The sequence below is a fragment of the Mustelus asterias genome, chromosome 2 (assembly GCF_964213995.1).
Source record: "Mustelus asterias chromosome 2, sMusAst1.hap1.1, whole genome shotgun sequence".
NCBI lineage: Eukaryota > Metazoa > Chordata > Chondrichthyes > Carcharhiniformes > Triakidae > Mustelus > Mustelus asterias.
In genome coordinates this window covers 82,196,497-82,214,173 of record NC_135802.1, presented here as the reverse complement: position 1 = coordinate 82,214,173, position 17,677 = coordinate 82,196,497, and the positions used below count along the sequence as shown (strand labels likewise).

The 17,677-nt window shown below is 45.3% G+C and overlaps 1 protein-coding gene across 2 annotated transcripts in view; it reads left to right on the top strand.

Moving 5' to 3' along the window:
- Window positions 1–17,677, top strand: part of ica1 (islet cell autoantigen 1) — a 146,094-nt gene that overhangs the window by 112,534 nt on the left and 15,883 nt on the right. For both annotated transcript variants that reach the window (XM_078228018.1, XM_078228011.1), the window contains one exon: window positions 13,227–13,487. In XM_078228018.1, coding sequence (XP_078084144.1) covers window positions 13,227–13,487 — 261 coding nt within the window. The remainder of the gene's footprint in view (window positions 1–13,226; window positions 13,488–17,677) is intronic.

Sequence of the window (17,677 nt, the reverse complement as noted above, 5' to 3'; positions counted from 1 at the left end):
ATCGCAGAGTCCACATAACATTTTGATAAGTCTCTGCTGCACTCTCTTTGACTCTCTCCCACTCACCTGAAGAAGGGGCTTAAGGCTCCGAAAGCTTGTGTGGCTTTTGCTACCAAATAAACCTGTTGGACTTTAACCTGGTGTTGTTAAACTTCTTACTGCGTTTACCCCAGTCCAACGACGGCATCTCCACATCAGCACTCTCTTTGGGCCAGGGTTTCCTTCCTATGGTATGATACTCAGAGCTGTTCACAGTATTCCAAATTTGGTCTAACCAGGTCTTTCTACCACTGGAGCTTCTACCCTTCTGTATTCTAGGTCTCCAGATATAGAGGCCAGCATTCCATTTGCCTTTGTGATTCAAATGTCTTGAACAAGGACAGAATATAATGAACTACGTACCTGAATCCCTAAGTCTTTTTGAACATTCACTGTTTCTAGCTTTTCAGCATTTAGAAAATATAGTGTTCTATCCTTTTCTGATCCAAAGTTGATGACCTCACATTTGCCTATATTTAAATCTATTTGCCACAATTTTGTCCATCCACCTAATTTATTAATGTCTCATTGTAATTCACCCCCTCCCGCTCCTCAAAGGCATTTAGAGAAGGAAAACAAATGCTGGCCTTGCCAGTGACCGTGCCACATCCCATGAAAGAATAAGATAGACGGAAGTATGTGAACACAAAAGGAATTGGAAAATCATTATGAATTCCTTTAACTTTGGACTGACTTGAGTTATCTGCTATGATTGAAGTGATCTTTGTTTTAAAGTTCATGCTAAAGTGCCATCTCTTTTGGGAACTGCCAAATTGAGACCCCTTTGTCTCTTCTTTTCAACCCTTGATGAAGGAAATGGGAGGGCACTCCTGCTGATCCAGTAATAGTACATTTAATTTGAGTTTTCTTTTCCTATTTTCTTAAGCCCACTAGCAAGAAAGCATTACATTGCAAAATATTTGGAATGTACATTTCATGGGTGATGCGCGATTAAATCACTCGGGAGGCTAGATCGTACCCGGGAAATAAAGGCTTTTATTAATAACAAGAATGGAGCATACTATATAACAATACAATCCCAGACTAAAGGGTCACCAGGCAGTGCAGTGACCTTTATACTCCTCCAGGTAGGCGGAGCCAACTGGAGTGTACCACAGAACAATATCAACAGGTAGAACACCCCAACCCTAACCCCAACAGTGACAACAGTAACATATATACAAATACCCATAGTGCTGACCATCTATGGTTCACCACATTTACCCCTCCTTTAAAACAAAGGCCGGCGGGGCAAAAAAAACAGAATGAACTGTCCATATATTCACAAGTTCAGTCGTATTGGAGGACCGCACCATCTCTGCAACCTCCTCAACACTGGCGGTAGCGCCGGTTCTGGTGACCGTGATGACCCTCTCTCCAAGGCAGTGTCCAGTGACTCCTCCAGTTCCTCACAGACAGATGGACCACGAGGTGGCGACAATCTCCTGGACTCGAGCAGGCCTCGAGGTGGCGACAATCTCCTGGACTCAGGCAAGCTGTACACGGGAGTAAGAGGGTTAAGTGGTGGTCCCGATACTGCCCGCGCCGTGTCAGGAGGGGAGATAAAGGTCAAGGGGTCCCTAACTAGGGGTGTGGGAGTGACAGGGGTTTCCAAGTCCCCTGCAGGCGCCAGATCTCGAATAGAGACCGTGTCCTCTCGCCCGTCAGGATATGCCACATAGGCATATTGAGGGTTGACGTGGAGGAGATGGACCTGTTCAACCAAAGGGTCGGACTTGCGGGTCCTAACATGCCGCCGCAGGAGGACAGGTCCTGAGTACATCAACCAAGACGGCAATGAGGTCCCAGAAGAAGACTTCCTAGGGAAGGAAAACATCCGCTCATGTGGAGTAGCATTGGTTGCCGTACACAGGAGGGACCGGATGGAATGGAGCGCATCAGAAAGTACCTCTTGCCAACGGGAGACTGGAAGACCCTTAGACCTCAACGCCAGTAAGACAGCCTTCCAGACTGTAGCATTTTCTCTTTCAACCTGCCCGTTACCCCTGGGGTTGTAACTCGTAGTTCTACTAGAGGCAATCCCTTTTGAGAGCAGGTATTGCCTCAAGTCGTCACTCATAAACGACAAGCCCCTATCACTGTGGATATAGCTGGGGTAACCGAACAGGGTGAAAAGATCCCGCAATGCTTTGATAACCGTGGCAGCGGTCATGTCTGAACAGGGAATGGCAAAAGGGAATCGTGAGTATTCGTCAATCACGTTGAGGAAGTACACGTTCCGATCTGTCGAAGGAAGGGGGCCCTTGAAGTCTACACTCAGTCTTTCAAAAGGGCGAGTGGCCTTAATGAGGTGTGCCCTGTCAGGTCGAAAGAAGTGCGGTTTGCATTCAGCACATACCTGGCAGCTTCGGGTTATTGACCTGACATAATCCACTGAGTAAGGTAGATTCCGGGCCTTTACAAAATGGAAGAGCCGAGTGATCCCCGGATGGCAGAGATCATTGTGGAGGGCCTGTAATCGATTCTCCTGCACACTTGCACATGTTCCACGCGACAGGGCGTCTGAGGGCTCATTGAGCTTCCCCGGACAGTACATGATATCATAGTTGTAGGTGGAGAGTTCAATTCTCCACCTCAAGATTTTATCATTTTTGATCTTACCCCGTAACGTGTTGTTGAACATGAACGCCACGGACCGCTGGTCCGTGAGCAGGGTGAATCGTTTTCCCGCCAAATAATGGCGCCAATGCCGGACGGCCTCCACAATGGCCTGAGCCTCTTTTTCCACCGCGGAGTGCCAAATTTCAGGGCCTTGGAGGGTGCGAGAGAAAAAGGCGACGGGCCTGCCCGACTGGTTAAGTGTGGCGGCCAGGGCGAAATCAGATGCATCACTCTCCACCTGAAAGGGGATGGACTCATCGACAGCGTGCATCGTGGCTTTCGCGATGTCAGCTTTTATCCCTTCAAAGGCTAAGCGAGCCTCTGCTGCGAGGGGAAAAGAGGTAGACTTTATGAGCGGACGGGCTTTGTCCGCGTAATTGGGAACCCACTGTGCATAGTATGAAAAGAAACCTAAGCATCTTCTCAGTGCTTTGATGCTAGTGGGTAGGGGAAGTTCAAGGAGGGGACGCATACGGTCTGGATCAGGGCCAAGGACCCCGTTTTCCACCACGTATCCGAGAATTGCTAGGCGGCGCTTGCTAAATACACACTTCTCCCTGTTGTAGGTCAGATTCAGGTGAGACGCAGTGCGTAAAAATCTAAGGAGATTGGCATCGTGGTCCTGCTGGTAATGGCTGCAGATAGTGACGTTGTCCAGGTACGGGAAGGTAGCCCGTAGCCCGTTTTGGTCCACCATTTGGTCCATTGCACGCTGGAAGACCGAAACCCCATTAGTGACGCCAAAGGGGACCCTTAAAAAGTGGTAAAGACGACCATCCGCCTCAAAGGCCGTATATTTTCGGTCCTCTGGGCGAATGGGGAGCTGGTGGTAAGCTGACTTCAAGTCAATGGTGGAGAACACACGGTACTGCGCAATCTGGTTGACCATGTCAGATATGCGCGGGAGAGGATACGCGTCCAGCTGCGTGTATCTATTAATGGTCTGACTATAGTCTATGACCATCCGGGGTTTGTCTCCAGTTTTAACCACCACGACTTGCGCTCTCCATGGACTAGTGCTAGGTTAAATGATCCCTTCCCTGAGAAGCCGCTGAACCTCAGATCGAATAAAGATCCGATCCTCAGCGCTGTAACGCCTGCTGTTCGTTGCGATGGGCTTGCAGCCTGGCACGAGATTCTCGAATAAAGATGGTGGGGTGATTCTGAGTGTCGAGAGGCTACACGTGGAGCGCGCTGGGCAATTTGGAGGCTGCTGTTCTCCCACTGAAAGTGGAGGGAGTGGCCCATCGTACTGCAGGGTTACACTCCTCAGGTGGACCATAAAGTCTAGTCCCAGGAGTATCGGAGCGCAAAGGTGCGGTAACACGAGGAGCCTGAAGTTCTCATAAACTGTGCCCCGCACCGTCAGGTTGACCACGCAGCTCCCAAGCACGGTAACAGATCGGGACTTTGACGCCATCGAAATTGTCTGTCTGACAGTCCGTACTCAGAGACCGCACCGTTTCACGGTGTCAGGGTGAATGAAACTCTCCGTGCTCCCGCTGTCAAACAAACAATGTATTAGGCGTCCATTTACCTCTATGCCCATCATGGACTTGTCGAGTCTGTGAGGCTTGGCCTGGTCCAGGATGATTGACGCCACCGTTGGGTCTTGAGTGCAACTGCAGGCAGCTGAGATGGTTGATGATGATGACCCCTGCTGGTCGTCTGCGGTCGGTGCCGACCAAAATGGCTGCGCCCATGGATCGCACGTGGTCGGTGGCGCTAAAAGTGGCGGCCCCTGCAGGTCGCACACGTCTTGCGTCTTCGTCGTCAGGAATGGCGGCGCTCGAGAATCGCACGTGGTGGAAGACCTCGAAGAAGCTGGAGACAAGGAGACAGGCTCTGGAGAATCACACGCCGCGCTGCTAAGCTTCGAGGGTGGTTTAGCCCTGCATACTTTGGCATAGTGCCCTTTCTTCCCACACGCGGAGCAAAATACCGTTCTAGCTGGACATCGCTGCCGAGGGTGTTTCGCCAATCCACAGAAATAGCACCGTGGGCCTCCTGGAGCTGCCGCCGTCATCAGGTCCGAGGTTGAAAGCACAATCGCGCTGTTTTTCGGAGCCGCTGGGTAGAATTGAGTCGGTGGCTGTACTTGCCACGATGTTCCCACGTGGTCGGTGGGGTAAGTTTCTAGACTTCTGGAGGCCGTTTCCATTGTGTCAGCCAATTCCACCGTCTTAGCTAGGTCTAGGTTACCTTGCTCTAGCAGCCGCAGACGAATATAAGATGAGCCGATTCCCGCCACGAACGCATCTCGGATCAAGTCGTTAGTATACTGGGCCGCCGACACTGACTTGCAGTTGCAGGCTCTGGCTAGCTGCTGAAGTTCACGCAGGTACTGTCCTGTCGTTTCGCCGGGCTGCCGCCATCGAGTGGCTAGAAGGTGTCAAGCATGAATCTTGTTTGGCGGTTTGTTGTACAGTTTCTTAAGTAGTTCGATGGCCCCTTTGTAGTCTTGGGCATCGCGGATTGATGAGTATACAGTGTCGCTTACCCTTGCATGGAGGACCCGCAGTCTATCGGCGTCGTTTTGAATGGCTGTTGAGGCATCGATATAGTCTTGAAAACACTTCAACCAATGGTCGAAAGTGTTCGACGCTCCCGCTGCACATGGATCTAAGGTAAACCGATCGGGTTTCAACATTTGCTCCATGGTATCAGATATCAGAAGGACATATTTCACACAGAGGGTCGTGGGGGCCTGGAATGTGTTGCCGGGCAAGGTGGTGGAGGCGGACACACTGGGAACGTTTAAGACTTATCTAGACAGCTATATGAACGGAGTGGGAATGGAGGGATACAAAAGAGTGGTCTAGTCTGGAACAGGGAGCGGCGCGGGCTAATTGTTCCTTGTTTCTCGTTTCATGGCTTCATTCTATGATCATCTTGCTGGTGCCAGTACAGAGCGAGACTGCGGATAGTTGGGAACCTGTCTCGGGGGCAGGGAATTCATATGGTGTTCGTGGAAGTGGAAATGACTAGGGTTGGGAAGCATTTTCCGATCAGGGCCATTGTGATCTCCTGGACTAGTTTCGATCGCCTCAGGGGGTCGGAGAGGAATTTCCCAGATTTTTTTTTCCCCATATTGGCCCTGGGGTTTTTCACTCTGGGTTTTTGCCTCTCCCTGGAGATCACATGGTCTGGAATGGGGGGGTGGGGGTGAGTTAATAGGTTGTAATGAACAAAGCATCGTAGCTGTGAGGGACAGCTCGGTGGATAGGATATTGGTATGTAGATAGGCTGGAAAATTGGGCGGGGATCCTGGATTCAGGATTCAATCCTGGACCGGGGAGCGGCGCGGGCTTGGAGGGCCGAAGGGCCTGTTCCTGTGCTGTATTGTTCTTTGTTCTTTGGTTTTTTTTTACCAGAATTGTTATTAATAAAATTGATGCGCGATTAAATCACTCGGGAGGCTAGATCGTACCCGGAAAATAAAGGCTTTTATTAACAACAAGAATGGAGCATACTATATAACAATACAATCCCAGACTAAAGGGTCACCAGGCAGTGCAGTGACCTTTATACTCCTCCAGGTAGGCGGAGCCAACTGGAGTGTACCACAGAACAATATCAACAGGTAGAACAACCCAACCCTAACCCCAACAGTGAAAACAGTAACATATATACAAATACCCATAGTGCTGACCATCTATGGTTCAGTACCCATAGTGGTAACCATCTATGGTTCACCACAATGGGTTTCCTCCGGGTGCTCCGGTTTCCTCCCACAGTCCAAAGATGTGCAGGTTAGGTTGATTGGCCATGCTAAAATTGACCCTTAGTGTCCTGAGATGCGTAGGTTAGAGGGATTAGCGGGTAAAATATGTGGGGATATGGAGATAGGGCCTGGGTGGGATTGTGGTCGGTGCAGACTCGATGGGCCGAATGGCCTCTTTCTGCACTGTAGGGTTTCTATGATTCTATGATACATTTGGATTAGGCATGAAAACAGGCGCAGGGTTGCCTGATTAACCTACATCTGTTTGTAGTGAAGCAGGCAGCATGCTAAATTTCACTACCTGTTAATTTACATGATAGTGATATGTAACTCAGAACCCATGCAAACTGGGGAGAGCTCAGATCAGAGGGAGGAGAGATCCAGTTGTGGAGGAGAGGGAGATCAGATTGCAGGGGGAGACACCTAATTGTGGTTTGGGGAGGTGGGGCTGTGGTATGGATCATGGGGAAGAGATTAACTTCTGGTTTCTTTGAGGAGGCAGGAAGGAATCACCTCGGCTCCTGACCCACACATGCAGTGCTTAAAAGAACTGACCTGTTGGTTCTGGCAGCTCCCACCCCCCCTCTTGGCTACTGTCTTTCCTTAATCCTGGGATGCATGGCACACAGCTGCTTAATACAAACTGCCTTCAAAATCTGAGGAATGTGGCCTCGTTAACATTTTAATGTCATCAATTTATCTCTCCTGAGTGGTTTACTCTGTCAATCCCAAACCCAATGCAGTTAAGCTAAACAAGCCATGCTTTCTGTGGAGGTTTCATACTTTTACCAATATATCTGTCTCCTCCTCAAGCTTGAACTATCTAACCATAGCAAGATTTATAGGGCATCAGTTGAAAATGGCAGCTCTCAGATCCTAAACCCACTCTTGAATGCTTTTCTGACCACCACCACCCCACCCCCCCACCCCCAACCAAACCTTTTCTCAGGTCAGTCACCAGTGTAGAAAATGGGCAGAGATTATCTCTATCTAGCTTAGCACACAATAACACTATGTCCTTCTATCTGCTCTCTGGGCGTAACAGAGGTGAAAATTAGTTCCTTGATTTTCTGAAATTTACCACACACAAAATTTTGAACTAGACACAATGGTTAGCACTGCTGCCTCACAGCACTAGGGACCCGGGTTCAATTCCCGGCTTGGGTCACTGTCTGCGCGGAGTCTGTACGTGTGCATGGGTTTCTTCTGGGGGGCTACAGTTTGCTCCCACAGTCCAAAGATGTGCATTGACCATGATAAATTTTCCCTCCGTGTACCTGAACAAGCACCAAAGTGTGGCGACCTAGGGGATTTTCACAGTAACTTCACTGCAATGTTAATATAAGCCTACATGTGACATTAATAAATAAACTTTAACGTGGGTCCACTTTAGATCTCACCTCAGACCAGAATAACTCAAGGGTCTTATTTAGAAATATGGCTGGAAGTTAATAACCAAATCCTGAGCCTTTAGAAAAACAGTTATTTCTCTACCTAATATGCAGTTTCTGACCTTCCACAAATATTCCCAAAGCATAATAAACAATTGTGAATGCAGCAATAGAGCATTGGAAGGATGTAGTAACCAGTTGTTCTGCCCAGCTGCCTGCTACAGAAACCAATTACTATATATGTTGACATTCTTTCTGACACATGAAAAATAAATTTGGATATGGAATTAATATGCGATTTCTAACAATTTCAACATGCATTCACACTCTAAAACAGCTGAGTAACTTCACCAAAATAATTAGTAGTTAGTGTACAATAGACTGAAATCCTGCAATTCCACAGTCGTTCTCCTTGTCTCCTATTGAAACTTGAGAATGAGACTTGTGGGACCTCCAGTGAAACAGTGTAAATGGTTGCAGTCATGAACATTATTTTGCCAGCAGTTCCACTATATCACGGGGTGTTCTATTATTTCATTGGGTAGTGATCTGCTAATTTCCTGCCAGGACTGGAGAAAACTGGAATTTCAGCATTTAAAAAGAATCTTTGGATATGTGGAAGGAATTAAATATAAAGTTATTTCTTTAATCTTTAAAGATAATGGTGAATATGCCTGATTTTCTAGCATTTTCTATTATTTCATATTTTCAGGATCTGTGCTTTTCTTTCTTTTTATTGGTGCCATTTACAAGACAAATGTCCTAAGTGGCCCTGTCATGTTGCATACACAAACCTCTCACAGAACCTTAAAACATTTTTATAGGTGACCTTGTATATCTCTATTCCATCAGCAGGCTATGAAAGACATTGAAAGTGGTTAATGTTACTGCTAAATGTTACTGCTGGATATTCCTATCTTGTTAGCTTCCTTAAATATACCATCTCCCACATTTGTTTCCAGGTCCTGAGGGCAATGTACGCAGCAGTGATCCTATTGCTATTTCCTATTTCTCTACTGGGGAACATGCCCTAAATTGTCAAACAAGTTATTAAGAGCTAGATTCCCCAGAAGCTAGCAAAACACATCCTTTAAATCTGGTCTGAAACCCAATAAGGGCTGTATTGTTCCAGACTTCCCATCACTTCCCTTCTATGACTAACTCCCACCATTGGGCTTAATCCAAATTGGGAGCTCAGTTTGAATAATGAATGTTGTACATTCCCAAGTGTTCCAGCATGGTTGACCTTGTGCAGGAGAAAAAATTGCCATGCCACAACACTGGGGCGTGCAAATCTACCATCATATAAATTTTTATAACATCCAGTAAGAACATAAAATTGCCATGGTCATACACAAAAAATTCAATTAAACAGTGCTTGTCACACTGGGGATGAAATGATCTAAACTCAAGCACACGTATATGTATTTTTTAAAAACTTATTATTTTACACAATGAATAATGAGAACATGGCAAGGTAGCTAACTTTATGCCCAGTTTAGAGAGAGAGTCATTTCAACACATCAAGGCGATAAATATAGTTCCTTCCCTAATATCCTTTTGGTTTTTCAATTTGAATCCTCACATTGTTGGAAAAGTAAATTCAATTATAACATGCTAATAGAAGGTTGAATGTTGAGGTGCAAATTTTGACAGTCCTGTTAATAACAAGCTGTCCCTGTGTACATAGCCATGAGGGATTGTGGAACATCCTCCTCAAATTCAGCTGCCCACAGAAATTCATCACCATTCTCCGCCTGCTCCACGATGACATGCAAGTCATGATCCTCACCAATGGAACCACCACAAACTGGGGTGAAACAGGGCTTTGTCATTGTGCCAATGCTCTTCTCCATCTTCCACACAGCAACACTCCACTCCATCATCCTGAAGCTTCCCGCTGGAGTGGAGCTAACCTACCAGACAAGCTTGTTGTTTTGGTGCTTTCCTGAATGAATCTTCTCTATTTTGGTCAGTCGTAGACCAGGTACTGCCATGAGTCAACCACAATGTTTGATTCAGTCAGGGATGCTTCTCGGACACCCCTAAAGTATTTGCACTGTCCTCCTGGGAATTTCCTGCTGAGATTGAGTTCCAACTAGAGCAGTTGCTTTGGGAGTCTGGTGTCAGGTATCCAAATGATGTGTTCTGTCAGCAAAGTTTATTTTGAATGATCAGTGCCTCAATGCTGGGTGTGTTGGCTTGGAACAGGATGTTGTTTTTGGACCAACTTTCTTGCACAGGATTTGAACGATCCTGCGAAGGTACTGCTAGTGATGATTCTCCAGTTCTATGAGAAGCCTGCTGTAGCTTGTCCAAATTGCCGAACCAGATAATCTCCTCCAGAGCAAGGGATTACTGCTGCCTGTAAACCATGACCTCTGTGTTGCGCTTGAGATTCTGGTCCTCAAATACTTTTCTTCCTCAGTTGGCCGAAGGCTGAGCTAGCACAATGGAGATGATGATGAATTACATCCCCCACAATCTAGCTGCTGTTCATGCTGATGGGATCTTACAGTCCCACAGACGGCCCACCCCCATCCTGGTTTTCCCGGCAGTGAGGAGTGCGTCCAATGGGAAATCCCTTTGACAATGGCAGGACCATAATATCCCATCGGCAGCGGGCAGTGTGTTGCCTCCCACCACTTCCAAACACACCATGGAGAGGGAGAAAAGTCCTGCCCATGGCCTATGTCTGCCTTCGTTAAAAGGAGTCTCCCAAGATCTGGAAAATAGTCTATATTTTCCAGGCTCTCGTAGTTGATACTTTTTGAGGGAGTGGGGGGAGTGTGGTAGTTGGTTGCAAGATGACCTTAGTGTCTGGATGGTTAGTGAAAGGCCAATTTTTTCATATGCTTCAAAGAAGAGGTCGACAATAACCTGGAGCTTGATTTCTGAATGAGTGCACATACAAGCATCACCTGCTATTGAAGTTCAATGACTAAGGTTAGTTTGGGATTGAAGGTGGCATAAATTAAACAATTTCCCTTCTATTCTGTAAATTATCTCCATGCCTGTGGATAGTTTGCTGGTGATGAGGTGTAATATTGCAACAAGGAAGATGGAGAAGAGGTTTGTTACAATAATGCAGCCTTGTTGGATTCCAATCTTCACTGAGATGGGGTCTGTGGTGGTTCTGTTGGTGAGGATCACATCTTGCATGTCATGGTGGTGTAAACAGAGAGTGGTGACAAATTCCTGAGGACAGCCAAATTTGAAGAAGATACTCCATAAGCCTTCTCAATTGACAGAATCAAAGGCTTTCCTGAGGTCAAAAAAGATCATGTGCAGCATTTGGTGCTCTTTGCATTTTTGGGGATTTGCTATGCAGGGAAGATCGTGTCTGTGATGCCTCTCAATAGGAAAAATGCATTGCGACTCTTGAAGGAGTTCTTCAGTTACTTGGAAGAAGCCACAATGAGGAGGATCCTTGCAATGATCATCCCTGTGGCAAACAACATGGAGACATCTCTTGAGTTTCTGCAATCAGACTTGTCTCCCTTCTTGAACATAGCCATGGTCACAGTGTGCCTGAAGTTCCCCGGCAAGCACTCCTCTTCAGAGAAGAGGGGTATCAGGTCATGCAGCCATGACAGAAGTCTATTTCAGCAAGGATTCCATCTGATTTTGAGGCTTTTTTTCTTTCTCAGTTGTCAAATAGCTTTGTTTACTTCATTCCAGACAAAGGTGTCATTGAGGCTACTGGATGGGTTATGGAGGAATGCAATTGAGGACATTTAAGTTGAAGAGTTTCAGTTGAAGGGTTCTTCAAAATGTTCGCTTCAGTTGGCTCATACACTATGTTGACAACACATGTCATTGGTGTCCATGAGTTGTTAGATCTCTTGCAATCTTTCCACCCACCATTTGTTATGCTGTGGGTTTATGTGGCATCATTGCATTCAGTTGCCTGTGGGACTGCTGCTTTTATCTGATTTGGTCCTCTGATTTGGAGGTAATGATGTGACTGCGAGTGAGGTAGTTATGAGGATTGAGAAGGTCAAAATGGAGGAACATTAGCTCTTGTAGTTCTTCAACACTTTTGAGGTTCTTGTATGATTGGCAGTGGGGCTTGAAGGTGGATAAGCAAACTGACCATAGTGCAAGAAACTATTTAAGTGGGGGAAGTAAATGGGAATGTAATGGTTTTAGGAGATAGTATAGTCAGGGGGATAGGTACAGTTCTCTGCAGCAAAGAGTGAGAGTCCAAATGGCTGTACTGCCCAGTGCCAGGGTTTGGGACTCTGCTCAGGTTTGTGAGGAACTTGCAGTGAGAGGGGTGTAACTCGTTGTCATAGTCCACATGATGACCAATGGCATAGATGAGTGTATGAAAGGTATTCTGCATAGGGAGTATGAGCATGTAAGAGCTAAATTAAAATAGCAGATCAGCAAAGGTAATAATCTTTGAATTATTACTTGAGCCACAAGCAAATTGGAGTAGGACATATCGATTAGAGAGATGAATGCATGGCTCAAAGACTGATGCGGGAGAATTGGGTTTTGATTCATGAGGCCCTGGCATCAGTTCTGGAGAAAGATATCCCCAGGGTGGGTGCATGACAGAGTTTTCTGTGTATAAGGCATTAAATCTGGAACTCCTTTAAGGAGAATTAAACCCATTATGTTTTTTTTAGGAAAGCCAATTCTCAAAATGATTTGTTTTTTTCTGTCTCTCAGTATTCCCTTCAATAAATCTGTTCCCGTTGAATATAAACAAGCCATTACAAGACAGCGCATCTTGAACAAATTTGCACTCCCAGCACGTGAAGATCCACACCAGGAACGCAGATCATGAATTCAGACACAGTGTCAGACACAAACACACAGGGCAGAATTATTCAACCATTCGATGAGGCTGCATTTGTAAAATTTGCATTGTGTTGTGTACTTCCTACAGTGATTAACTTGGAAATAACTAAAAATATGACTGGTTTAAACTGCATTGTATTTAGAGAAAACTGAACAGATTCTAAAAATTATCTGAAAGGTTGAAATATATACAACACAACATGTGAGCCAACTTAAGTGATGATCTATTAGCAGAAATGCAGAATCATAGCCTGGTAGTAAAATATGTAATTAAAATAAATAGAGATGCTAAGAAACTGTAATGTATAATATCCCCAAAAAAGAGACATTACTTAAGAAGGAAAATGGATGGAAGAGCTTCTACATTTTGAATTGATATCGAATTAACTTTGTCAGCATTCTTCACATCTGTTGTCGTGCATGTACAGCAAAGCTGTTATGGTTATAATATTGCTTATTCAAGGTTGGTACACTCTAGTACCAAATGAATATTCTTATGACATGGATCAAACATTAATCTTTCTGTTAATTTCTGGGAATGAGATTTTCATGTTTAAATATTTGCATCCATACCAGCAAATCGCAGCATTTTCTGTGAATATTAACATCAGAATGGCATTTGTCAATTTTAATTCTAGCTCCAACAGATCTGCTGACTGACGTCATGGAATTTCAAACAAACGAGAAGGATGAAATGGCCCTGCTGAATGAAATTCTAAATGGCACTTCACTGGAGGAAGGTGACTTTAGCAAGGAATGGCAGGCAGTGTTTGGAGAAGATCTCACTTTTCCTAGCAATCCAGCAGCTGGGGAATCAGACCAATCTCCCTCGCCTTCAGGCTTCCTTCCATCTCAACTATTCGACAAAAGTTTGGGTGATGCATCATTTTCAATTGCCAGTAAGTATGAAAAGTCAAAACTTGCTAATAATACCTTGTATAACTTTTATATCAATCACATTCTGTCTTTAAATTGCTTACCTTATATTTCATCGTAGTGATTTTGTAAATCTAACACGAAACTTTACCATTCAATGGTGATTCGATTTTCCATTCGAGAGTAATAATTAATTCCCATTAACCCAAATAATAAAAACTGAAAATTTTCAGTTTTTGTACAAAGATGTAAATTATCTACAATGTCACTTAATTAGTTTGGGAAGCCATTTAACTTAAAGTGGGATGTTTACCCAGCAATTTTCACCTTTGCTTACCTGAACAATATTAGGGGAAAACTGGATGGCTAATTAAAAGTACCTCTACCAGTTTTAGAAAAAGAAAAGACTTGGACCATTTCATGTTGCCTATACTAGCATGTGTAAAAGAAAACCAAAAAAAATTAAATAAAAAGTTGCCACCCATACCCATTGAGAGGGATCACTGATGGCTGCCTGATTTGCACCTGGAAAGCATGTGCTCAGTAGTTGGAAAATCAGGGTGAACCTTAGCTTCTTTATTGCTCCAAGTTGTGTCTGATCCCATATTTAAGGGAACTTAAGTGGAAGAACAGCACACAAACCTGAAATGACTGTAATGCTGCTCAAATTTGAAAATTAGAATCCTACACCATTTGTGGGGCCCTAAATGTGTGGCGTTTGCACATTCTCCCTGTGTCTACGTGGGTTTCCTCCGGTTTCCTCCCATAGCCCAAAGGTGTGCAGGTTAGGTGGTTTGGCCATGCAATATTGCCCCTTAGTGTCAGGGGGACGAGCAGGGTAAATACATGTGGTTATGGGGATTGGGTCTGGGTGGGATTGTTGTCGGTGCAGGCTCGATGGGACGAATGGTCTCCTGCACTGTAGGGATTCTATTATTCTATCTATGACAAATGCAAAATTCAGGTACAAATAGGTGCAGTGTATGCAATTTGCATGCCTTGTCTATTTGTACAAAATATTGAGTGACAAAACCAGCAGCCGCTGACACAGTGCATTGATGGTGGAGCGAGTGAATGTTTAAGGTGTTGGATGGGTGGCAATCAATTGGGCTGCTTTGTCCTGGATGGTGTTGATCTCCTTGCATGTCATTGGAACTGCAATCATGCAGGCAAGTGGTGAGTATTCTATCACACTCTTGACTCACATGTGTCTTGTAGATGAGGGAGCCAGAAGATAAACTCTTGCTGCAGAATTCCCAACCTCGGACCTGCTCTTGTAGCTACAGTATTTATATGGCTGATCCAGTTCAGTTTCTCGTCAATGGTAACCCTGAGGCTATTGATAGTGGGTGGGATTTTGTGATGGTAATACCATTGAATGTCATGGGGAGGTGATTAGATTTTTTTCTTGCTGGAGATGGTCATTGCCTGAATGTTGTCCAAGTTTTGCTACATATGTATCTGAGGAGTTATGAATGGTGCTGAACATGGTGCAATCATCAGTAAACATCCCGACTCCTGACCTTATGATGGAAGCAATATCATTGAAGCTGTTGAAAATGGTTGGGCCCAGGACACTCCCCTGAGGAACCCCTGCCAACAGAACCTGGGACTGAAATGATTGATGTCCAACAACCACAACCATCTTCCTTTGGTATAACTCCAACCAGTGGAGAATTTTCTCCCTGATTCCCATTGACTCTAGCTTTGCCATGGTGTCTTGATGCCATACTCAGTCAAATGTCTCAAGGAGACATGTCTCAAGGGCCGTCACTGTCACCACACACCTTTTGTTCCTTGTTTGGACCAAGGAGCTGATTTGCTCTGGTGGAATCAAAACTGAGCGTCAGTAAGCACCTTATTGCTGGATACGTGCAGCTTGATAGCACTGTCAGTGACCCCCTTCCACCACTTTGCTGATGATCAAGGGCAAGCTGATGAGGTGGCAATAGGCCAGATTGGATTTGTCTTGCTTTTTGAGGACAGGACATATTTGGGCACCATTCAGGACTGGATGTGGTAGGACAGCAAAGATTTGAACTGATCCATTGTTGTGGGATCACTCAGACTCTGCCTATCAAATGCTGCCTACGCTGTTTAATTATGTTGTAGCCTCCAGGATGATACTTCATTTTTAGGTATACCCGGTGCTGCTTTTGGTATTCTCTCTTGCACTCCTCTTTGAACAAGGGTTGGTCTCTCGTCTTGCCAGTAATGGTAGATTGGGCAATATGTCAGGCCATGAGGTTACAGATTATGTTTAAATAAAATTCTGCTGCTGCTGATGGCCCACAACACATCATTTTTGGCCAGTTTTGAGTTGTTAGCTGTCTTTGAAATCTATCCCATTTAGCATGGTGGTAGGTGCCACACAAAAAATAGAAGTTACTCTCAACGTGAAGATGGGACTTTGCTTCCACAAGGAATGTGCAGTGGCTACTCCCACCAATATTGTCATGGCCAGAAGCATCTGAGATAGATGGATTGGTGAGGATGAGATCAAGCAAGTATTTACATCTTGTTCGTACCCTCACTATCTGTCATAGACCCAGTCTAGCAACTATGTTCTTTAGAGCTCAGCCAGCTTGAGCAGCCTTGGTCCTATTGAGCCACTCTTCATGATGTGTATTGGATCTCTCCACCACCAGCAAAGAATGGCAGCTGTGTGTACCATCTACAAGATGTGACTGTAAGAAGGTTCCTTAGGCAGCACCTTCCAAACCCATGACTTCTACCATTTAGAAGTTCAAGAATAGCAGATACTTGGGAACATCACCATTTGGAGGTTTCCCTCCAAGTCACTCACCATTCTGACTTGGAAACATATCGCTGTTCCTTCACTATTGTTGGGTCAAAATACCGGAATTCTCTCCCTAACAGCACTGAGAGTGTATCTACACATCAGGGGCTGCAGCGGTTCAAGATGACAGCTCACCACTACCTTCTGAAGGGCAGCTTGGGATGGGCAATAAATGCTGGCCTAGCAAGCCACACCCACATCCCATAAAATGAATTTAAAAAGTACATTCTGTGCCCTTGTCATCCTCAGTATTTCTTTCAAGTGGTGTTCAACATGGAGAACTTTTAAGACCATAAGACCATAAGACATAGGAGCGGAAGTAAGGCCATTCGGCCCATCGAGTCCACTCCACCATTCAATCATGGTTGATTTCAACTCCATTTACCCGCTCTCTCCCCATAGCCCTTAATTCCTCGAGAAATCAAGAATTTATCAATTTCTGTCTTGAAGACGCTCAACGTCTCGGCCTCCACAGCCCTCTGTGGCAATGAATTCCACAGACCCACCACTCTCTGGCTGAAGAAATTTCTCCTCATCTCTGTTCTAAAGTGACTCCCTTTTATTCTAAGGCTGTGCCCCCGCGTCCTAGTCTCCCCTGTTAATGGAAACAACTTCCCTACGTCCATCCTATCTAAGCCGTTCATTATCTTGTAAGTTTCTATCAGATCTCCCCTCAACCTCCTAAACTCCAATGAATATAATCCCACGATCCTCAGACGTTCATCGTATGTCAGGCCTACCATTCCTGGGATCATCCGTGTGAATCTCCGCTGGACCCGCTCCAGTGCCAGTATGTCCTTCCTGAGGTGTGGGGCCCAAAATTGCTCACAGTACTCCAAATGGGGCCTAACCAGTGCTTTATAAAGCCTCAGAAGTACATCCCTGCTTTTGTATTCCAAGCCTCTTGAGATAAATGACAACATTACATTTGCTTTCTTAATTACGGACTCAACCTGCAAGTTTACCTTTAGAGAATCCTGGACTAGGACTCCCAAGTCCCTTTGCACTTTAGCATTATGAATTTTGTCACCGTTTAGAAAATAGTCCATGCCTCTATTCTTTTTTCCAAAGTGTACGACCTCGCACTTGCCCACGTTGAATTTCATCAGCCACTTCTTGGACCACTCTCCTAAACTGTCTAAATCTTTCTGCAGCCTCCCCACCTCCTCAATACTACCTGCCCCTCCACCTATCTTTGTATCATCGGCAAACTTGGCCAGAATGCTCCCAGTCCCGTCATCTAGATCGTTAATATATAAAGAGAACAGCTGTGGCCCCAACACTGAACCCTGCGGGACACCACTTGTCACCGGTTGCCATTCTGAGAAAGAACCTTTTATCCCAACTCTCTGCCTTCTGTCTGACAGCCAATCGTCAATCCATGTTAGTACCTTGCCTCGAATACCATGGGCC